The following is a 24,064-nucleotide window of genomic DNA, read 5'->3' as shown; positions in this document are numbered from 1 at the left end:
TTAATTGAAGTGTAGTTGATTTGCATTGTTGTGTTAGTTTCTGTTATACAGCTAAACAATTCAGTTATATTAGTTCAGTTCAGTCGCTCAGTCGTGACTGACTCTTTGCCACCCCATGGACTGCAGCATGCCAGGCTTCCCTGTTCATCACCAACTCTGTGCATCACCAACTGGAGCTTACTCAAACTCTCGTTCATTGAGTCAGTGATGCCATCCAATCATCTCCTCCTCTGTCGTCCCCTTCCCCCACCTTCAATCTTTCCCAGCATCAGGGTCTTTTCAAATGAGTCAGTTCTTCGCATCAGGTGGCCAGAGTATTGGAGCCTCAGCTTCAGCATCAGTCCTTTCAATGAATATTCAGGACTGATCTCCTTCAGGATGGACTGGTTCGATCTCCTTGCAGTCCAAGGGACTCTCAAGAGTCTTCTCCAACACCACAGTTCACAGGCATCAGTTATATACTTTTCAGTTATATACATTTTTAATATTCTTTTTCACTATGGTTTATCTCAGGATGTAGAATCTAGTTTCCTGTGCTACACAGTAAGGCCTTACTGTTTATCCATTCTACATATAATAGTTTTCATCTGCTAACTCCAAGCTCCCTCCCCAACCCCACCCTCTTTCTTGGCAACTGTAAGTCTGTTCTGTGTTTGTGAGTCTGTTTTTGTTTTGTAGATAGGTTCATTTGTGCCATTTTTTAGATTCTACATATAACAGATATCATATGATATTTGTCTTTCTCTGACTTACTTCAGTTAGTATGATCATCTCTCTAGGTCCATGTTGCCGCAAATGGCATTATTTCATTCTCTTTTATGATGGAGTAATATCCTATGGCATATGTAGATTTAGATATAATATATATAATATATACCACATCTCTATCCACATCCATTTATCTGTCAAAGGATATTTAGGTCTGTTGACGTGTTATTCGGGTTTGAGGGCCACAGGAAGTGTGTGTGGTCATTGTGGTTGAACCAGCTCCTTTGGGCTGCTCAGGAAGGCAGGGCAAGTCTGGGGGGTTCAGGAGTAACTGTTGGAATCGCCCGTCCTCAGGGAAGGTTCCTACCCGAGGAGAAGGTATGAGGCGCTGGGGGCTTGGCATGGACTCTCCATTCCCAGGGCCAATGAGAGAGAGGCCTGGGGAGGGGGGGGGGCGGGCTGGGGGCGGGGGTCTTAAGCACCTGTCACTGCCATCCTGCCACGGAGAACACTGCCCTGGGCCAGTGGGGAAGGAGGGGGAGGGAGGCGCAGGACAAAGGGCCAACACAGCATCCTGGAAGCTCCACGCGCTTGGCCAGGCCTTCTCAGGCAGGGGGCCTTGGAGGCTGGGGCAGTACCTGGGATGCGCCTTGCCATGGGCCGGATGGAGCCCCCTCTCTAGGCCCTTGGAGAGTCCATCTACAGGGTACTCGGGAGTGCAGCTGGCGTTTTCACTGCGGAGGCCTGGGGTTGGGCCACGACCCACAGTGTGGCCACAACTGACTCACCAAAACTGAAAAACCAAAACTTACCTAAAGCTCCTGATTCCAAATCAGAGTCCGACTGGGTAGCGTTGATTGGCCTGCCCATCCTGATGCCTGCGGTCTGCAGCACTCAGGGTCCTTGCCAGGCCCAGACTAAGTCCCCTGATGCCCCGCCCACCGCCGCTCCGTGATGATGGCCAGTCCCTGCCTCCCCGGCCTCTGGTCGCCCTGCCGCTGCCAGAAGCAGGTAGGATGCTCCCTAGGAGGCCGGCAGGGAGCCCTCCGGTTTGCATCCTCTGACTGGCTGCCCTCCCGGCAGCTTGAGCCAATCACATCTGGCCTGAGGATCCGAAGGTCCACCCCTCGGAGCCGCTGGTTTGCCCAGGAACGCTTTGCCTCCCTGGGCAGTCCAGCCTTCTGTCCCTCATTCTCTCATAGTTGCCCTGCGCATTCTCTCCCCTCCCCATGGTTCATATTTGACCATGCGTTGCCAGGTTAGCAGGGCAGCATTTCTTGGGTAGAAATCCTAGGTCCGCCACACTGAGCCTTTTGATGGAGCAGTTGGGTTTTGTTAATTTCAGAGTGATTGGAAATAGTTTCATAGTCAGCTGCCTGGCAAAGGGGGTGGGCCAGAGAACAGTGGTACCAAAACACCATTTATCAGTGATGACAGAGCACTTGTCCTGAAAGCAGTCCCCTTTGTGGGAACTCTTGGCCTGTCCCTTTGTGGCTAGAATTGTAAAGTGGACCCCACAACCCTATTCCTAAATGGCGTTTCTTGTATTAACAGTTACAAGGCCCTGGACGAGGATGGACTGTGGAGCCCTGCTGTTTGTGTGGCTTTGATCCATCCAGTCCCTAATCTCCCCAAGCTGGTGGTTACCTCTGATGGGATAAAGCCCAGTAATTGTTCCCAACTCTAGATTCAGCTACCTTGGAGGGTAGTTGTAAGATTCAATATGATGATGTGAGAATTGCTGGTCTAGTGACCCATTAAGATGTTGTGGAGAGTTCTGGCCCCTGGTATTTATTTATTTATGGCTGCACTGGGTTTTTGTTGCTGCATGGGCTTTTCTCTAGGTGTGGTGTGCAGACTTCTTACTGTGGTGGCTTCTCTTATTTCAGAGCACGGGCTCTAGGTGCACAGGTTCAGTAGTTGTGGTTCACGGGCTTAGTTGCCCTCAAGCATGTGGAATCTTCCCCCACCAGGGATTGAACCCATGACCCCTGCATTGGCAGGCAGATTCCTAACCATTGGGCCACCAGGGAAGTCCCTCCAGCCCCTGCTTTTTACACACTTGCTCTCAGAATCACCTTCCACGAATGCCAGGTGAGAGAGAAGGGCCGATGACCACCCTGGTGCTCTGAACGATGCTCTGCGCCCTGGCCTCTCTGCAACATTGTCTGACAATAATTAGTAAACAAAGAAGAGGTCCCGGAATCCACGTGGAAGAGGCTCTGGGATTAAAACCAGCTGCCCGCTCACTTCCTGAAATTCCAGCTGTGAATGTGAGAGCAGTGGGAGCGAGTGAGGGTGGAAACTGTGTGTGGCAGGGCAGAAATGAGTCACGGGAAAGGCGAGCGTGTCACGGGAAAGGGAGTGAGCCCCATGCCAGGGCTCTGGGTCAGTCTGTGGCGGGGCCCCTGGCCAGGTTGGCAGAACAGGCACACCGGGCTCTAACTGCTTCTAGGTTCTGCCGTGGGAGCTGGAGTTTACTCGGGTCTGGATCCTGAAGTTTCTGCATTCTAGAGCTGAATGCCAGGGGCAGCTGGGTTGGCAGAGGGCCAGAGTGACTGGGCACGACAGAACTGGGCTGCTCAGCAGTTCAGAACTCAGTCTATGATCTCCAGGTCTAGATTCTTAAGCTGAGAGGCCCAGATTTCCATGCTGCAGTCACCTTCCTAGAGCTTAGATGCTTGTAGAAGATGACCTCAGAGGTTCTGGGGGGTACAGGCAGGGGCATGGAAGCTAGGTGGCACCGTGGTGTTTAAGAACAAAGGCTCTGGGCTCAGCCATCCTGGGTTCCAGTCCTGCCCTCAATATTTAACACCTATCTGGCTTTGCGCATTGTTCTTAGTATCCTCACTGATCCTCACTGATCCTCAGGCTCAGATGGTAAAGAAGCTGCCTGCAGTGCAGGTGACCTGGGTTTGATCCCTGGAGAAGGAAGTGGCAACCCACTCCAGTATTCTTACCTGGAAAATGTTAATACCATGGTCAGAGGAGCCTCGTGGGCTACAGTCCATGGGGTCAGAAAGAGTCAGCCATGACTGAGCAACTAACACTTTCCTTATAAAGTTGGGATAAGTGTCTCACTGGTCTTTGTGGGATAAATGAATGAATAACTGTCAGCCCTTTATCATAGACGCAGGCATGTACAAAACACAAGACACATGTGGGCTGTTACAATCACTATTGTTAATCTAGGACCCACCACTTTCTGGCAGGCTATTTGCTTTACTGAGTCTCAGTTTCCATCTTTATAAAATGGTACTAATAATGTCAGCCAAATAATAGTCAACCAGTAGTTCACTCTGGGAACCTGACTTTGCCCCTCTCTTTGCTGGGAGGGGTCTGGTGTCATGCTCTAGGGGCATTCACTACTGGGATTTAGCTAGGTCTTAGGCAGGATTGGAGAAGGCAGTGGCACTCCACTCCAGTACTCTTGCCTGGAAAACCCCATGGACAGAGGAGCCTGGTAGGCTGCAGTCCATGGGGTCGCGAAGAGTTGGACACAACTGAGCGACTTCACTTTCACTTTTCACTTTCATGCATTGGAGAAGGAAATGGCAATCTACTCCAGTGTTCTTGCCTGGAGAATCCCAGGGACGGGGGAGCCTGGTGGGCTGCCGTCTATGGGGTCGCAGAGTCGGACACGACTGAAACGACTTAGCAGCAGCAGCAGCAGTGGGCAGGATTCTTAGAGTGTCTGGATCACTGAATGGCACATGAGTTCCCTTCTGTCTCCTGGTAGCTTCTTAATTCCTTCACCTGCATGTCACCAGGTCCGTCTGGTTTGCAGCTGGACTCAGAATGGATTCACCTTGCCTAGTTGGACCCTGCTCAATCAGAGTCACCATCCTTCCTGGGACAGTTCTGCCAGCTGCCCTGACATGCAGTGGAGTTGGACTTGGTTTTAGAAGCAGGATGGTTTAGTGAGATGAGATGAGCATGGGATGGATTTAGAATCCAACAGAACAAGGTTCAAATCTCAGTGCTGCCCTGATGGGCCTGTGCTCTGGACTGGTCACTCCAGCCTCAGTGTTCTTATCTAGGGTTGTGCCCATTGAGTGCCTGGTCCTGAGGAGGTGCCCGACAACTACCCCCAGATCCTAAGAGAAAGGTGCGGGAAGAGGGGGAGGGAGCTCTTCCCAGGGTTCAGTCGCTGAGTCGTGTCCAACTCTTTGCGACCCCCTGGACTGCAGCACGCCAGGATTGCTTGTCCGTCACTGTCTCCAGAGTTTGCTCAAAGTCGTGTCCATTGAGTTGGTGATGCCATCTAACCATTTCATCCTCTGTCGTCCCCTTCTCCTCCTGCCTTCAATCTTGCCCAGCATCCGTCTTTTGCAGTGAGTCGACTTTTTGCATCAGGTGGCCAAAGTATTGGAGTTTCAGCTTCAGCATCAGTCCTTCCAATGAATATTCAGGACTGATTTCCTTTAGGATGGACTGGTTGGATCTCCTTGCTGTCAAGGGACTCTCAAGTCTTCTCCAGGAGCACAATTCGAAAGCATCAACTCTTTGGTGCTCAGTCTTCTTTATGGTCCAGCTCTCATATCCATACATGACTACTGGAAAAACCATAGCTTTGACTATATAGCTCTTCCCAAGTACTCCCCCCGCCCCCCGCAATCAGCCGAAGCTCTCAGTCCCAAAGGAGGCCCTGCTGTTCAACCTCTGCATCCTCCTGCATGACCCCCCCAGGAGGACCGAACGAATGACTTGTAGACAAGTGCTTAGCACGATGTAGGCCTTTCATCATTACAGAAATGGCAGCACCCTTCTCTTGCCAGGTTGGCTTTTTTATTTTCAAGTCTGCATCATGTTTTCCAGCACCCTCTATCCACCAGACACTTATTTAGCATTTCTGCCTCCTCATTCACCCTGACCTTTTCCTGGGACTCTAACTAAGCTCTCCCCTTTGACATGATGGCCCAGGCTTGGAGCTCAGATTCTGGTATTGTCTTGGCCTCCTCTGAAGGACACTCCTGGGAGAGCTGTGTCCTTAGCCACACGTGGGGGTCTTGTCCACCTCCTGTGGATGCACTGACCTCACAGGCTGGTGCCTTTGACCCAGGATCCATCTAGGCACATGCTGTGCCTTGAGTCTGCTCCTCTGCTCCATCGTCTGCCCCGCTCTGCCTTGTCTGTCATCAAGGAAGAAAGATCATTTCTCTTCCGGCTGTCGTTTGTGATAACCACACGGGATGCTGAAAACCAAGGCTGCTTCCTTTCCAACCGTCTCCTCTGGCAGACCAGCGCCAGTCTGAACCAGAAGGGGCCTGCATCCTGTCTCTGGTTGCTCGGGGACAGCCCAGAGGCACACCCGGAGCCCTATTCCCTTGCTGCCTGCAGCCACACCCCAGGGCTGGACTGCGTCCCAAGAAGGGACTTGGAAATGGAAACAGCTTTTTAAAGAATGCCTGAGTACATTTTTTTTTCCAAAATGTTTGAAAAATGCATAGTTCCTTTTTTTTTTTTTTTTTTTAATCCTGTGTCCATTCAACCAATCCAAGAAGGACAAACTCACGGGAGATGAGAATTCTCCCCTTGCTCCCAGAGGCCTTCCCGCGTTGTCCTCAGCTCCCTGCAGCTGCTTGACTCTGCACCTTGACTCTGACTGACCGCATCTGCCCCCGCCTGAGTGCCTCCACCGACCCTATTGGCAAGCGCTTTCATTCTGCACCCACCCTGGCAAAGGTGACTAACCTGAACCTCAGAATCAGCCTTGTCACCCCCACCCGGTGTGTGCTGGCTCCCGATTGCTCCCAGGGGCCAGCCTGGATGTGGCTCTGGTCTGGCTCTTGCCCCGCACCCTCCCTTCCTTCAGTACCTCCCCCTGATTCTCATGCCCCAGGCTCCCCATCCCACAGTGTGTCCAGAGTCTTCCCAGCATCCTCAGACTGCAGTGCCTCCCACTTAGCCTGCACTCCCCCCCGTCAAAGCTCACATTGGTCCCCTCACTGGGCACAGAACCCTCTGGGTTAGAGCCCCGCCTGGTTCATCCAAGTCCTTGGGACCCAGCAGCTGTAGAGATGCACAGATACATTCGCTTGTGCCCACTCACCTGCATCCTACCCTACATCCAGCCTTGGGATGGTGTGAGAGCCACTGTCTGAATGCAGGTTCCTAAGGAAGGAACGCCCTCCACCTGACCCAAAGGAATTGGGGGTAAAAAAAGAACTGCTTCCAAGGATGGAGTGTGTTCCAGACACTGGGTGGGAGGTTTTGTCATTCATCAGATTTGGGTGTTGTTCCATGCTATGGTCTGAATATTTATGTCCCTCCCAACCCCTCGCTGGAATCCTAACCCTCATTGTGATGGTGTTAGGAGTTAGGGCATCTGGGAGATGATTAGAATGTGAGGGTGGAGCCCTTATGGATGGGATTAGTGCCCTTTTAAAGAGTCCTTGCAGGGCTCCCTAATCTTCCTCCATGTGAAGATAGATAAGTCTTTGACCAGAAAGAGGACCCTCCCGACCAAGCTGGAACTCTGACCTCTGGCTTCTAGCCTCCAGAACTGTGAAACGTACATTTCTGCTATGTAAGCCACCCAGTCTGTGATAATTTATTATAGCAACCCAAACAGACTCAGACACCCCATTTCCGAGTGAGGAGGTGGGGACTCAGAAGTTAAGTGACTGGCCAGAGGTCACACAGCTACTGAAAAATGAGGCCAAGACCACCAGGACCAGTGACAGGTCCTTCTGGCCTCAAGCATCTGTCCAATCCCAGGACACGTGCCTGTGGGTGGCTTAACCAGCTAACTGTGCCTGCTGGCTGTTGTGGCTCCTGCAGCTGCTGGTTGTAGCCTTGGAGCATCTAAAACTGTGGTTGGCAAACTAGCCCATGGGCCATACTTGGGCTGATGGTCTGTTTTGTGGTGATGTGAAATGGGCTTCTTTTTTTTGGCTGCGCTGGGTCTTCACTGTGGCACCTGGGCTTCAGTAGTTGCAGTGTGTGGGCTTAGTTGCCGCATGGCCTGTGGGATCTTAGTTCCCCGACCAGGGATCGAACCAACATCCCCTGCACTGGAAGGCAGATTCTTAACCACTGGACCACCAGGGAAGTTCCAAGAGTCTTACATTTTTTAGGCACTGTAAAATCAAAGAAGAATATGTAGCAGAGACTGAATGTGGCCTGCAAAGTCTAAAGATATTTACTACCTGGTCCTTAACAAAAGAAGCACGTCCACCCCCTTCCCACCCCTGATGATATAAAAGGTGGGCATGCATGGGTGCAAAGTTGCTTCAGTCATATCTGACTCTCTGCAACCGTTGGACTGTAGCCCGCCAGGCTCCTCTGTCCATGGGATTCTCCAGGCAAGAATACTGGAGTGGGTTGCCATGCCTTCCTCCAGAGCATCTTCCTGACCCAGGGACCGAACCCATGTCTCCTGCATTGCAGGCGGATTCTTGACCGCTGAACCACCAGGGAAGCCCAATGTACAAGGTCCCTAGGACCTTCTCCTTTGGAGTTTACATGTAGACCTGGGAGTTTAAGCCAAGTCTTGCAGTTTATCTCGGCCTGCCTTAGAGGGGCCAAATGCTGGAAGGGGGTGCTGGCTGAGGAGGGGCTCCGTGGTTGGAGACGGGAGACAGGGCCCGGACCACGCTGACAGTCTGAGAGTGGAGGCTGGTCCCTAGACCCAGCTCAGAGCTGGACTTGGCATGGCTCATGGAGACCTTAGTAATAAGGACCTTCCAACCCACAACCTCAGAGACCCGCTGTTCAATACTCACAGTGTGCAGATGGGGACACTGAGGCCCAGAGTCAGACAAATGTGTTCAGGGTAAATGTGCAGATTCCAAGCCCAGGGCTCTGTCTCCTACCTTCCCTGTCGCATTTTGGAAGCCTTCCCGCCCTGCTCAGCCCAGTTCTACGGGCCATTTTCTTGGCTTATTCGTTCCTTCAGTCGACGTTAGTGAAGGGCTGGTAACTTGGTTCACTAGCACTGGTGTGCAGAGGTGGAAAGGCAGCAAGAGGGGAGGCGGCCTGCCCAGAAAATGTAGCTGGTGATCACGATGCTCTGGGGTCCCACAGCGGAAGGCAAGGCTTTGGGGAGGGGGCTTGCTTCTAGCAGAGGGAACAGAGGCCGTGGTCTTGGTCTTGGCTGTGTCAGAGAGGAGTGAAGAACTGCAAGTCTGCCCTGGGGTTGCTGTGAGGTGATGCGGGAGGAAGCAAAGCTGGAAACAGGATCAGGCTCAGGGCTTGGGGATCGGTCGGAAGGCCACGCTGCACTGTATCTCATAAACAGGGCATGGGTCAGCTGGCTTGGTGTTTTAGGAAGCCCCCTCTGGTTCCCACCAGGAGGGATGGGGGGTGGGCAGAAGCTTATTGGAGTCCATTGAGGTCACAGAGGGAAGTCCATGACCTTCCTGGTGAGGGAGGTCTTCTTGGTCCATGAACCAGTTATGAGTGGGTTTTTCTGGAGCTGCACATTGCTTTTCAAGTTGAAATTTTTATTTTCAATTTATTTAAAAATAAATAACACCAGGGGCTTCCCTAGTGTTCCAGTGGCTAAGACTCCACACTCCCAAAGCAGGGGGCCCAGGTTCGTTCCCTGGTCAGGGAACTAGATCCCACATACCACAACTAAGACCTGGCAGAGCCAAATAAATAATTAATAAAAAAACTTAATTAAGTATTTTTGGGCACTCTGGGTCTTCGTTGCTTTGCTCGGGCTTTCTCTAGTTGCTGCGAGAGGGGGCTACTCTTTGTTGTGAAGTGAGGGCTTCTCATTGCAGTGGCCTCTCTTGTTGCAGCTCGCGGGCTCTAGGTGCATGGGTTTCAGTAGCTGTGGTTCACGGGCTTAGTTGCTCTGAGGCATGTGGAATCTAACCAGAGCAGGGATTGAACCCGTGTCCCCTGCACTGTCAGGCAGATTCTTATCCACTGTGCCACCAGGGAAGTCCAAACTTAAACTTTTAAATTTTCGTAAGGAAACAGGCTGTCCTTTCTGTTGGCCGGGAGAAGGCTTAGGGCAGGATTCTTACCCAAGTCCATGGACTTGGTAACAACAGATTGAAGGCAACAGATTGAACTGCTGCTGACCTCTGACTGAGGCAGTCTCTTCAATTGCACAGGAGGCCAAGCCAAAACCAAGCCCACTCTGCTAATAGCCTGGCTATAACTTTGTCACATATATTTTTATGTTGCATTGTGGTCATTGTAGATATCTTGAAATGTAGTTTATGCCCATCACTATTTCAAAAGCCTGGTAGTTATTGGGCCCATTGTTATTAGATCTTGTGATTTAATGTGTTGATAAGATTGTATGTGTGTGATGAATTTGATTTTTAGTATTTTTAAATTTTTAGTATTTTATAATAATTTATAATTTTATAATAATTTTCTTTATGAATTCTGTTTATTTATTTTATTTATTATTTTGGCTGCACCCCTCAGATTGAGGGATCTTAGTTCCCCAGCCAGGGATTGAACCCAGGCCCTCAACAGTGAAAGCGTGGCGTCCTAACCACTGGACTGCCAGGAAATTCCTGATTTTTAGTGTTTTGTTGACTATGTTTTAATATGGTTGGTTTCCTTGTAATTCTAGCTTTTAGTCTCAGAGTTTAAAGCCTTTATTATGAGAAGGGGTGCATAGTAACAGTCCCTCACCCTCCCCTCAAATCCTCAACCTGGCTGCAGCCCTTCCACATGTTCAAATGTAGCTTTTCTTTTGGAAACTTCCTGGGGCAGGGATAGTGCCCACTTATTTGCTTCGGAGGTTGTAGCATCAAGCCTAGCTAGGAGCGTGTGCTTAATTCCTGTGTGTTTCACTGACCTGGAATGAAGTGGTTTGGCAGAACGGGCCAAGAGACCCTGGTCTCTTGAACTCTGCCTGCAACTTCACCAAGCTTACCCTTAGTGGTCCCCCATCCGAGGTTAGAAGCCCGCCTCTGAGACTGATTCGTGGGTCTGGGGCCCCTCTGCTCCCTGCCCCACCCTGCTGGACCCCTAGTGTTCTATGCCACGTGTTTCTGGGTCTCCAAACCACCACGCCTCCCAGGTCCTAGGCATTTCCAACCGAAGAAGGAGTCTCCAAAACCACAATGCCTTTTGGTGCTTAGAGCTTCCCCATGCCCTGTCATCTGAAACTCTGGGAGCTTGTTTCTGCTCCTTCCATTCATCGCTTTGTAAACACATAAAAGCTGAGCTTTTGGAAGCCAGTCAAGTCACACATCACACAAGAGATTAAAGCCACAATGAACCAATTTAAACGCCTGCACATTCTAATGTGCTTTTCAAAGGAAGCTTTCAGAGGCAGGGGGGTGGCTGCAAGGAACATATTAAGTTGTTAGGAAAACATCAGAACAGCTCTGAAGGAAAAACAACAGGTTGGGAGACTGAGCTCTGGGGCCCAGGTCCCAGAGGGAAGCCCACCCTGGGTCCCCCACGGCCTTCCCCTCGCCCAGCGTGCATCTTGCCGTCTGATGGCAGAGCTCCCAGTGCAGGGCTGGGGTGGGGCAGGATGCCCAGATTCCCAGTCAACCCCTGTTGAACAGCCGGCTGATGACTGAGAAACAACAAACAATTCAGCCAATGTTAAGGAATTTCTTTCTTTCTTTTTTTTTCATTTTAATGATTGCCCTTCCTGGAAAATTCACAAAGTGCCTGAGATGAAAAATAAGGAAACAGAAAAATTTCCAACTGTGATTCTACCAACCAGACAATGGTCCTTAACCACATGGCCTCCACGGACAGCATGCCGGGAGCAAAGAGGTCTGAGGTCACGTGGGATGTGGCTTCTGCCACTTGCCCACACCCCTCTCTCCAGTTCATCACGTGGACATTGTTTTTTGTCTGTTTGTTTGAGCTGCACTGTGAGGCTTTGGGGATCTTAGTTCCCTGACCAGGGATTGATCCTGTGCCCCCTGCAGTGGAAGCGTGGTGTCCTAACCACTGGACCCCCTGGGAATGGGCTTTGTAATGATGAGACTTACCAACCTTTTCTAGAAGCATAGTTTTTTGTGGTTTTGGTCTTTTTGTTTGTTGTTATTGTTTACTTTTTTAGCCACGCCATGCAGCATGTGGGATTTTAGTTCTGAAACCAGGGATCAAACCCATGCTCCCTGCAGTGGAAGCAAGGACCACCAGGGAAGTCCCTTTATTTTTATTAGCTGTGGAGCCAGGGCTCAGTCGTGCCTGACTCTTTGCAACCTCATGGACGATAGCCCGACAGGCACCTCTGTCCATGGGATAACCCAGGCAAGGATACTGGAGTGGGTTGCCATTTCCTCTTCCAGGGGATCTTCCTGACCCAGGGATTGAACCCACATCTCCTGTGTCTCCTGCGTTGGGAGGCGAGTTCCTTACCACTAGTGCCACTTGGGAAGCCCTTGAGCTAGGGTTGCTAAAGATAAATTTTGTTGCATTTTTAAATATTATTATTAGAGCCTAAGCACTCTCCATCACAAATTCATTTCAAGCTTACTTTTTGTTGGCTGCATAATATTCTGAAGTACAAGTATGTGATACTCCCCTTAATTATGCCTATTGCTGGGCATCTGGGTTGTTTCTAGTTTTGTCTCACCATTTTAACAAATACTGTGGTAGGTGTGGGGCGCATGGCAGTTTATACCAAGGCAGAACTGTTTCAACATTGATGGAGGCTTTACTCTGTGCAAGGCATTGTGGGAGGTTGGAGGATAAGCTAGACACAATCCTTTCACCTAAGATGCAGATATAAATAACTTTAATCCGAAGTTGGTTATAGTTGTCATAAGCAGACAACTAGAACTGAAACACAGAAGAGTTTTTCCTGGGCTTAATGGGATTTTAAGAAAATTACAGGAGGAAAATCTGGAACTTTGTATCCACAGCTAGAAGGTAAGAGAGGAGGGGGCAGGATGGCAAAGGGATTGGTTTAGCGGGAAAGATATCTGCCCGGGGGCGGGTGACCCCGAAGGCAGTGGGTCTTAGCTCAAAGGCAAAGTCAGTTGGTTGTCAGTGACTGCCAGGTGTAGGTGGTGCATGATGTTTGTGCTCAATCGATTAGTCATGTCTGACTCTTTGTGATCTCATGGACTGTAGCCTGCCAGGCTTCTCTGTCCATGGGACTTTCCAGGGAAGAATACTGGAGTGGGTTGTCTTTTCCTCCTCCAAGGGATCTTCCCGACCCAGCAACTGAACCTTCATCTCCTGCATCTCCTGCATTGGCAGGCAGATTCTTTACCACTGAACCCCTGGGGAAGCCCCAGGTGGTATGTAGGTCAGTGGAAGCGCTTAGCCAGTATCTGCCAGGGACCCAGGTTGGTGGAGCAGCAGGAGTAACAAGACACGAGGCTCGCAGGGTATCCCCAGCCTGAGATGTTAATTCCAGGTGAAGTTTAGGGGCTGGCGTCAGCCTGGCCGATGCCAAAAAATTGTGTTTTTTCGGTTTGAGGGTTTTGATTCATTCCGATCAAGATTCAGTATCTGTCACAGACATCTCAGCCTGTGTGTGTTTTAGGATCTGCTTTTGAAGGGGTTTCAAACCAAAGAGAAGAGAGTTGCTCCCGAGTCCCACGGTAGCATCAGAGGGGCGCAGGGAAGCTAAGACAAAGAGTCTTTGCCAACCCAACACCCTGGGCCCGCTCTCCCTGCTCAGTAGCACTCCCCTACCCAACCCTCCACTGGAGAGGCCAGACCTGTTTTCCTTCTCGGACCATTTCCAGCCCTGTGGCTCTTTGACAAACACAGTTGCCTCTGGCTGTGTCACCAGAGTCAAGCACCAGAGCATCAGGAAGGGGTTGGGGGTTGCGGGTCTGGGCCCACCCCTAGGGTCAGCCTCCCCTAATTCTTACCCAGCGCCCATCAGCCAGCCGGGGCCCCTTCACAGCACCCCCTTCCCCCTGCCTCCCTGTCCCCCCCACCCCGCCCCCAAGCATTCTCACCTGTCTGTCTGATCTCACGTGGTCCTGCCTTCAGCCCCCGCAGGTGCCATGACTCAGCAGCCCCAGGAGGGCTTCGACAGGAGCGTGGAGGATGCCCGCCGGTGGATGACGGCTGTGCAGGAGCGGCTGCAGATCAATGACAACACCCAGGGGCCCCGCACGGCGCTGGAGGCCAGGCTGCGGGAGACTGAGGTATGCGGAGGCCATGGCCTCGAGAACCCTGCGGCCTTGGCCTTGTCCCTCCGTCTCAGGCTTCAGGTTACTCCCCAGCTGTTGCATGGCAGAGGTGGACAGACCGGTGTTTCTCAAACTCGGATGTCTTGGAATCTCTGGGGTTTTAAGTGCAGGTTAAACTCAGCCAGGAGGTAGACGTGCCATTTCTGACATGCTCCTGCCGTGGGTCCTAGGATCGCGCTTTCATTGTAAGGCTCTAGAGCCCACCCTCTGGCTCACCCATCCTGCCAGGAGGCCCCATGCAATCAGATGATCTCTGCCCCTAGCTGGCCCCGGCCCTGCTTCCCACCCCATCTTTGCTTCCCAGTGCCTGAGGTCCCTGCCTCGGCTCTTCTAGGGCTATCTACCACCCGGCACAAGGCAGAGATTGGGAAGGTCAGGGTTGAAGGGAGGGGGCAAGCCTGGCGGGGAGAGGAGTTGGCAGCCAAAGTCCCCTCCCTTGTCAGTCTTGGCCTTGGTCATCAGTATCATTGTCACCGATCATCATTTATCAGATGGATGCCTCTGCCGGGTCACTGGGTGAAGGGCGGTGACGTTCATTCGGCTGCTATTAAAAGTGCTCGAGCCTTGCTGTCAGCTTTCATCTTTAGTTTCCCAGAAGCCCTGAGATTGTGATGTCGTGTCCCCACTTTTCAATAGTGAAATGGATCCCTAGACACAGCGATGGGCCAGAATGAAAGCAATTGATCTTGTCAGGGCTTGAACCCAGGGCTGAGTTCCCCGTGTAGGGGCCTGGACCAGTGGAAGGGATGCGGCACACGCTATGCTCGGGTTTATGGCCTAACAGGGACAGGTACACATGTAATCCAGCAGCCACACAAGAATGGAAGAGGTACGTCCCTAACATGGGTTCATGATACTATTCTCCTCCTCTACAACCTTCTGTGGCTCCCCATTGCCCAGAGAAAACCCAGCTTCACCTGACATCAAAAGTCCTCCACCATCTGTCTACACGACCCTATTCTTTAGCCTCGGCTTCCCCTGCCAGCCCACCTCCCGGGCATGCAACCTTTCCTGTTGGCAGGAAACCTAGATTCCCGGTCACCAAGCCTTTGTGCATGCTGTTGCCTCTACTTGGAACGCCCTTCGTTTGGGTCCAAGCATGCACGTGAAACGAAACGCCTGCCGCCCTGTCCATGAGTCTTTTCTGAGCCCCTCACCCAGCCCCAGTCCCAGCTCCTGACGTTCCATGTCTGTGACCCTCTCTGCACGGCACCTGCTGCCTTAGCACGCTGTCTCTTTGCGTCTTGCACTGTTTGGGGGCAGCTCATTACCCCCTGGTGCTGGGTCAGGTTTAGTTAGGCAAAGGCAAAGGTGATCCTCAGGGAAGGGCTGTGGGCAAGGGCAAGGTGAACGGGTCCCAGAAGCCGCAGGAGCACTTCCATCAGGTGAAACCCTGAGTGCTGGGCCAGGAGCCTAGGTGGGGGGAGCCACATCCTGGGTGCCCCACCCCTGTGCTCTCCCACGGGGCTCAGACCCACGCGTTTTCTGCGTGCTTCGGTGTTTCAGCATCGATTTTGCAATAAGAAAACATTTCACTCCTGCCTTCTGGTGAAAAGGAGCCGCAGTACCTTCCCCACCTACAGTCTGGGACCTCCCCCTGGGGCCTGGGGTCTCCTGTGCCTTCCCTCCACCCGCTCAGCCATGCACGTCCCCGGTGCCTGTTTGCTAGTGACTGGATGTGAGTTTCAGTCCAGCTCTGAAGCTTAGTAGTTGTGTGGCCAGGAGTGGGGCCCACGCCCTCCTGTGTGCTGAGGGCTGTGGGGTGCCCTCCTGTGTTCTGAGGGTTGTGTGGTGCTCTCCTGTGTGCCGAGGGCTGTGGGGTGTCCTCCTGTGTTCTGAGGGGCTGCAGGAGCCTCCCGGTCCCTCCCGGAGGTGAGCATCTTCTTTGGAACAGACTGGAGAGGCTGCTCCTGGGACAAGCTGGGGACCCCCAGGCTAGCAGGTCAGGAGAGGCCTTGGGGGACAAGCGACATCACTGCTGAGGCTTGAATGAAGAGCAGTGAGCCAGGTTGGGGGATGCAGGGGGAGGGGATGGAGGAGTCTGGGGGAGGGGGAGAGCTTGGGGTCTGGGGTGGGCAGGCCTGGGTTTGAATTCCCGCTGTGGCCACAGGGCCTGGGGAGAGTTTCTGTTGCCCCCTGGGCTTCAGCTTAGCTCCCGGGGAAAGTGCTAGTTGTCACCTTGCAGTGGGGAGGGAGGACCAAGGCCAGTAACTCACTGGCACACTTGGCAAAGTGCGGGGCACGCTGGCAGAGCCGGCCCAGCGGAGAGGAGTGTTCCCCATGGGGTCAGTGAGAGAACACCAGTCTGTGGACTCTCCCAGTCCTCGCCCCGTACCTCCGGGCTGGTCTCCTAGATCACAGCATCTTGTCTCTTCACCCTCTGGTTCCCAGCCTCCTTGGCCCTGCACTTGGAGCCTCAGCCAGGCTGCTTCCTAACTGGTTTCCAGGCCCTTAGTGGTCAGAGAGCTGCCACATCTCCTAGGACTTGGCTTCCAGAAGTCTGATGCCCTGAACATGCCGTGTGTTTCTAGCTTTGCTGGAGCCCCCATCTCACACGTCTGTACAGCACTGAGGCTCGGTGACAGCACTGCCTCTTCATGAAGGCTTCTTGGATTGCCCACATCCCTCCTTGGAGCTCCAATTTTATAGTCTCTCATGGCTTTTTTATAGTCATCTGTGCTTTTGTCTACAGACCCCACCACAGCACGCAAGCACTGGGCCATGTTTGTTTTCATCCTGGATCCTAGAACCCAGCACAGTACTCAGTATAGTACCCATCATAGATCTTAGCATAGTATCCACCATAGTACTCAGCACAGTACTCAGGAGAGTGCGCATCATAGTACTCAGCATAGCACCCAGCACAGTACTCAGCATTAGTACCCAGGGGAGTGCCCATCTGGCCTTGACTGTATAGAGGGAAAGCCCTCACTCCCTACATTCCGCCTGCTTTCCTGACCTGCTTCGCTTCTCACTGAGCTTTTCCCTCCACCCAGCCCCACCTGTCCGTTGCCCTCACTTGGCTCCTTTGAATCAGAGTTGCTTTGCAGTTGCAGTTCTGTGACCCCGTCCCAGTTGCTCGAGTCTCTTGCCAAGCTCTCCTGGGCTTCGTCTTGCTGGGGACAGGCTGTATAAGAACCCCACACCAGCCAAAGAGCAGAATCACGGGGCAGAGAGGGAGGTGGAACCTGCTTCTCAAAAGCTGTTTGTCAGCTCAGCCCCAGCCTCTGGTCCCCTGGCCCCAGGCCCGCAGCAGACATGCCTCTGGCTGATATTCTGGTTTGGGGGCAGAGGTTTCTGCGTCAGGCCAGGTGGGGCTTGTGAGCTGCCGGCCTTTGTGACCAGCTCCTCTCTTTTTGGCGGGGGGCAACAGGCAAACCCCCCTGCAAAGGGCAGTGAATCTTGAGATCTCCCACATCCGTCTGACCCAGCCTGTACCTCCCTGGCCAGGAATCGGAGGGCAAAGGTCCAGAGGCCTGGAGCAGATCACGAGGTCAGGACACTGGACTTTGGGGCCCTTGACCTCACGGGGCCTTTTCAGGCTGGGCTGGTTCTCTGCGCATGGCAGAGACTGAACTTCGCTTCTTTCCCAAGCTGCTGGCTCTCTCCATTCACAGAGCTGGATCCTGACTGAGCTTAAATTGGGCAGCAGCTGTAGAGGGGGCCCCAAGAAGTGCTGCAGAGAATGGTTCTGCAAAGCCGAAGTGTTTGCGGGTCCCCAGCCCCCCTGCTGGTAAAACTGGAATCACTGTGGTACCCATTTTGCCGGCTTGGGAGTGGACGTGCGGTCTCCTCCACAGCTCTGGGTGTCAGAAACATCAGATTCCTTTTTTTTAAATTTATTTTTGGCTGTGCTGGGTCCTCATTGCTGTGCATGGTCTTTCTCTAGATGCAGTGAGCACTTCACTGCAGTGCTTGGTCTTCTCACGGTGGTGGATTCTCTTGTCGCAGAGTGCGGGTCTCGAGTGTGCAGGGCTCAGTAGTTGCGACCCATGGGCTCAGTTGCCCCCCCGGAACAGAAACGTCAGATTCTTAATTATTATTATTTCTAATCAAAATAGATCTCCCTGCTTGACAATATATTCATCCTCCTCCACCCTGTGGGACCCCTGCTCCCGAGTGATGTGAAATGTTCTGTGCAGGGGTTGGGTGAGCCTCAGATTCTTAATTATTATTTTTAATCAAAATAAATCTCACTGGATCACAAGAAATTCATTCTCTGCCACCCTGTGGGACCCCTGCTCCTGAGTGGTGTGAAATGTTCTCTGCAGGGGTTGGGTGATGATCTTACTTAGTCCAGAACATCCCATGGTGGCCCGGGATCCTCAGTAGCCACCAGTCACTATGGTGTCTTTGTCTGGCCCTTTGCTGTTCACTGCTAAGCAGGACTTGGGGGTCCCTGTTGGGTGTTTGCTGCTCCCATTACCTTCTGGAGTCCTGCAAATCCTGCTGCTCAGCCTGGCTCCTAAACCCCACACATAAGCTTTTTCCTTCTCTTGAGGAATCTCCCCGTTCTTCACTCTGCAGAGCCCAACCCCACCCAACTCAGAGCACATGGACACAGCCCTTGGAAGGAGCATGTTTTATATGATTTATGTATGTATATTGTATATATCACAATAAAAAAATTGTTTGCTAATACATGTAGGCGGGGAAGCCCTCTATACTCATCATTGTCGTCATCATCACCATCATCGTTAACCATTCTCATGTGAAAGTCGCTCAGTCATGTCTGACTCTTGGTGACCCCATGGACTATACAGTCCATGGAATTCTCTAGGCCAGAATACTGGAGTGGGTAGTCTTTCCCTTCTCCAGGGGATCTTCCCAACTCAGGGATCGAACCCAGGTCTCCCACATTGCAGGCGGATTCTTTACCAACTGTGCTATCAGGGAAGTCTCATATGAAGTAACAAAAAGGAATGGGATCATTGCCCATTTATGTATGTTGGCGGAGGGTCTACATAATTCAGTTCAGTCGCTCAGTCATGTCCGACTCTTTGCAACCCCATGGACTGCAGTACGCCAGGCTTCCCTGTCCTCCACCATCTCCCAGAGCTTGCTTAAGCTCATGTCCATCGAGTCGGTGATGCCATCCAGCCCATCTCATCCTCTGTCGTCCCCTTCTGCTCCTGCCTTCAATCTTTCCCAGCATCAGGGTCTTTTCTAACGAGTTAGATCTTCGCATCAGGTGGCCAAAGCACTGGAGCTTCAGCTTCAGCATCAGTCCTTCCAGAGAACGTTCAGGGTTGATTTCCTTTAGGATGGACTGGTTTGATCTCTTTGCAGTCCGAGGGACTCTCAAGAGTCTTCTCATAATTGCTCAACAGTCCATAAAGTATACTCACATATCAATGATCTAATTAATAGTATTTTTAAAGAGTAATTTTATAGCCCTACGAAGTGGACAAAGCAGGGATTGTCATCACCATCTCAGAGTGATCGAGTGACCTTCCTGGGGTCACACGGTAATCAGTGAGGCAGCATCGCAGGGCAGGAGGCGCTCCCCAACCCCACCCACAGACAGGGCTCAGACCTCAGACGGGCCAGCCCACTGGGACATCAGTCTGAGAAATCCGACCGCCAGCCTCAGGGAGACAGGCTGGGGAACAGCCGGAGCTTTAGGCAAATGCTGTGCTGTCAGCAAATACAATCAAAAGGTAGGTAAAAGGCAGTGGTAACAGTGAACAACTGTGGAGGGATGGAAGATCCAACGTGGGCCAGGCCATGTGCTAATGGCTCCCCTATCACACAGGTTACCATAACCCTGGGTAGCGTAACCACTGTCTGCCCCCATTTCACAGCCCTGGAGGATTTATGTCCCAGAGGTCACACAGGTAGCCGTAGAATTGGAGTCCAGTTGTATTTTGACTACAGAGACCAGGCTTTAATTGCCAAAGAGCTGGAATAATAACAGTTAGTAATGACAGTAGCTGATGCTGATCAGAGTTGTACTATTGGCTAGACGTTGTGTGTCAGCCTTAGTCCTCCAAAAAAGCCAAGGCCAAGATGATATTAAATGTGCAAGAAGTTTAAGAGGGAATCATCTTGAGAGAAAATGAAGCGGGAACCCGGGAGGCTGGGAGGGACCAGGTCAGTCCAATGCAGGTCTGACCCCGAGTCCAGGAGGACAGGAGCTTCTTAGGCTGCCCTGTGAGTCTAAGGGAGTTTGGTAAGGCCGGGGGGCATCCTGAATCCATCCGAGGAGCCCAGGGTCCCCTAGGCACAGGCCTACCCTCAGATTCCTGTTTGTGGTCACTGGTGGCAGCAGCTGAGGGATTGAGGCCTTGGTACCAGCTATAAAGTCAGAGATAATTCTGGAGTCTCAGCAGGGGGCCCCAGCCAAGCCTGCTCCGGGCAGTAGACCTGAGAGGCAGATTCTCACGGCCCCGCACCCTGGGACATGCACTTTGGGTGCATTTTCTCAGTGAGGTCTGAAAAAATAAAAAATTTCTGAGAGCTGAGTATGACTATACTCCCACTTTACAGACAAGAAAACCAAGTTTAGTGAGACAGTGACACTTGTCTGGATTTACACAGCTGGAAGCAGGCCAGCCTTGGAAGGGAGAGAACTCCTATCATTGGACAGCTCTGGCCGGTTCCGTGCTAATTAATCTCCATCACACCTCGCTCCCACCCCAGGCCCCTCAGCAGGCTGCCCGAGGTCACGGGAGAAGGGGCAGGGGCTGTAATTCGAACCCCAGCTCCTCTGGTCTCCACATCCTGCCTCTTTGCGCGTCATGCCACTGTCTTCCCAAGGCTCTGCCTGTTGTCGTGTTGTCTAACTACTGGCTTCGTGTCCACAACAGAAAATATGCCAGCTGGAGCCAGAGGGCCGCGTGAAGGTGGATGTGGTGCTGCAGGCGGCCGAAGCCCTTCTGGCATGCTGCCACGAGGACCAGAAGACCGAGATCCTGGCTCAGCTGAGAGACATCAAGGCCCAGTGGGAGGAGACGGTCACCTACATGACCCACTGTCACAGGTAGGGCGGCCGGGGACCCTGCCAGGCCTTTCTCTGCAGGCCTGCTACCAACCCGCTATGCCCACCATGTGGGCCTGGGGGCCCCCGCCTGAGCAACAAATCTCAGGTCCAGGGATAGCTGGGAACAGGATGCTCTCTTGGGATGTCAGCCAGCCTGCCTGCCTCTTTCTAATTACAGTTGAGCTTAATGATGATAATAGACAGTGGGAGGCCATCGTGTTTTGCCCACAATTAGTTCTTAGGAGGCTTGCCTTGTGTGCACCCTCCAGCAGAAGGGGCCGAATGGCCCCGGGGGGAAGAAGCCCTGTTGCCTTGTTAGCACTTTAGTCCAGATTTTCTGTTTGTACCAGGGAGCCTGGTGGGAGTGGGGGCTTAAACTGACCTGAGACTGCTTTTTGCTTTGCTGGGTACTTGCTGTGTGGTCTCAGGAAAGTTACTTGACCTCTCTGAGCCTCATGTGTCTCATCTGGACAATGGATATGATTAAGTGTTTCTTAAAGAAAGTCATTAGGAGGATGGCGGGAGAAACAAATGTCAAGAGCCAGGCACAGCCCTCGCACACCGGAGGTCTTTGATGGGCAGAAGCAACCAGCATCCTTTCCATCTTAATAAAACCAGAATGAGTGGACTGGCAGGACTTTCGTGCTTTCTGCTTTTCAAGCTGTTTCATTGGGATTCCAGACAAAGTGGCTGGATGTTGGCTGCACCAATAGGCCATCTCCATGTTACAGATGGGAAACTGAGGCGGGTGCAGAGGTAGGGTAAGGCAGAGTTCGTGACATGCCTGGGAGCCACACACAGGCCCCCAGCCCTCTGTCCCCACTGAGCAGTGAGGAGCCCACAGATTCTATTTCCTCTGCAAATGATGATATATATACACTCCCCATGGCAGCCTTCTTGGGACAGCTAGTGGGCACCCATGTAGTAAGAGACAGGTGGCTGTGTGCGGAGTCCCAACACCAGAGAGGAGTGACTGGAGGCGCTGTGTGTCTCTAATGGGAGTTTCAGGCTAGGATTTGGGGTTCTGGTGGCCAAGGGCATCAGCAGGCTGCGGGTTCTCAGCGCAGGTCTGCGATCTGAGCTACCCCGATGGTCAGCCCCATGGGGCTTGCTTCCCAGACAGGAGGGTCTTGTCTAGTAGGGCTGGGGTGAGGCCTGAGAGGGTGTCCTTGTGCCCGCCACCCACAAGCCCCTTGTACCGGGGAGGGGGCAGTGGTAGGACTCCCCGCCCTGAGCCAGTTGGGGGATGCTCACTGTGCCCGTGGCTTCCGCTTCCACTTCCGCCCGCAGCCGGATCGAGTGGGTGTGGCTGCACTGGAGCGAGTACCTGCGGGCCCGGGATGAGTTCTACCGCTGGTTCCAGAAGATGACGGTGGCACTCGCGCCCCCCGTGGAGCTGCAGCCCAGCTTGAAGGAGAAGCAGTGGCAGCTGGACCACGCCCAGGTACTGCTGCACAACGCGGATCACCAGGCCGTGCTCCTGGACCGGCTCCTGGAGGAGGCGGCCTCCCTGTTCAACAGGATCGGGGACCCCAGCGTGGACGACGCCGCCCAGCAGCGGATGAAGGCTGAGTATGACGCAGTGAAGGCCAAAGCCCAGGTGGGTGAGGGTGGTGGGCTGTCTTCACTCATCCTTCCGTTTATCCCATCTACCCATCCAGCCACTCATTTGTTCTCTAAACATCTATCCATCCACCTATTCACCATCTACTATCAACCCACCACCTCCCATCCACCCATCTCCCTACCCTCCTATCCATGTCTATCCGCTCACCACCTATCTCCCCACTGAACTACCAAAGCTCCCAGTCACGGTCTACCCACTCATGGCTGCATCCACTTACCTGCCCAACCTTCCATCTACCCACCCTCTTTTTTTATCCATCAGTTTACAAACTCATCCATCTACCTCCCCACCAACCTAACCAGATCTCCTATTCCTCTATACAACCACTTAATCACTCACCCATCCATCTATTCATTCACCTGCTCATCAATCCACCCTTGTACTCTTCACTCACCATTTCTCCACCAGCCACTGTCCACCCTTCACCCACGTACCTACTGTCTACTTGTCACCTGTCTCTTCATCCACTCCCGCAAGCATTTTGTAGCTACCTACCCATCAATCTTCCACCTACCCATCCACCCAGCCCTCCACCATCCATCCGCCCACTGACACATTGTCTACCGTTCAGATGGCCAGTGTTGCTCACGCTTAATACACATGTGGGTACTTAGTACTGACTGTTGGACCGTGAGCTTCACTTCCGCCTGACTCTCCTCTCCTCTTCCTCCCTCGCTCCTCTTGTACTTTAGTCCTTCTTTGCTCTCTTGTCCTTCCCACAATCCTTCTGTTCACTCTTTGTCCCTATCTCTCATCTCATTCTTTTTTAAAAAATTATTCATTTTAATTAGAGGCTAATTACTTTACAGTATTGTGGTGGTTTTTGCCGTACGTTGAGATGAATCAACCACGGGTGTACATGGGTCCCCCATCCTGAACCCCGCTCCCACCCCCCCCCATCTCATCCCTCTGGGTTGTCCCAGGGCACCGGCTTTGAATGCCTTGTTTCATGCATCAAACTTGGACTGGTCTCACCTCATTCTTGCCTTGGTTTAAATCATCCATTGAGTTATTATGTTCAATTTCGTTTCAAGAAATTCTGTTTGGTTTTGTATCATGTCTATTCTTTTGTTCATTCTCCTTTTTCCTTTAAACTTTGCACTCCACCCAGATAAGGATGCTATCCATAGTCATTCTAAGCATGCGTATTTTACAGTCATCAGACTGCTCAGGTAGCTGAAGTTCCAAGCCCGATGGTGCTGTCCGTTGGGTCTCCCAGCATGGTGGATTGTTTCCATGGGGGCTTCGTAATTCTGAGCCGTGAGCTCATCCTATTTGAACCCTATCTGCAGAACCCTGTGGCTGGGCCTGGTCCTCAGAGAACTTGTGTTTGCTCCAGCCAGGGTGCTGTGGGAATTTACCTTCAGGATTTCTGTTTTCATGTCACTAAATTGTCTTGGGGGTTCCTAAATCAAGTGGGTTCTCTGCACTTGAAGCCCAGCCAAAATGGTGCAGAGGCTCCTGCCTGCATACTCTGAAAGGTGAATGTTTCTTCATTTGTTTTCTTAGACAGAGCCCAGGCTGAAAGACATGTGCTTCTTTTGTGCTGGTGGGAACGTTTTTTCTCTAGTTCACCTTTTGACAGAGGGGGAGCCCCTTGAGGGTTCTGCCTTTGTGCAGTGGTCTCCACCCCCCGGGACCCAGAGT

The 24,064-nt window shown here is 52.3% G+C and overlaps 1 protein-coding gene across 4 annotated transcripts in view; it reads left to right on the top strand.

Moving 5' to 3' along the window:
- Positions 1-24,064, top strand: part of SYNE3 (spectrin repeat containing nuclear envelope family member 3) — a 100,183-nt gene that overhangs the window by 29,608 nt on the left and 46,511 nt on the right. For all 4 annotated transcript variants that reach the window (XM_043921244.1, XM_043921241.1, XM_043921242.1 and 1 more), the window contains 3 exons: positions 13,606-13,763; positions 20,618-20,790; positions 22,081-22,390. In XM_043921244.1, coding sequence (XP_043777179.1) covers positions 13,620-13,763; positions 20,618-20,790; positions 22,081-22,390 — 627 coding nt within the window. In that variant the 5' untranslated portion in view covers positions 13,606-13,619. Of the gene's footprint in view, positions 1-13,605; positions 13,764-20,617; positions 20,791-22,080; positions 22,391-24,064 lie in introns of those variants that run through there.

The sequence above is a fragment of the Cervus elaphus genome, chromosome 13 (assembly GCF_910594005.1).
Source record: "Cervus elaphus chromosome 13, mCerEla1.1, whole genome shotgun sequence".
NCBI classification, from domain to species: Eukaryota; Metazoa; Chordata; class Mammalia; order Artiodactyla; family Cervidae; genus Cervus; species Cervus elaphus.
This window is presented reverse-complemented; position numbering and strand designations above follow the sequence as displayed.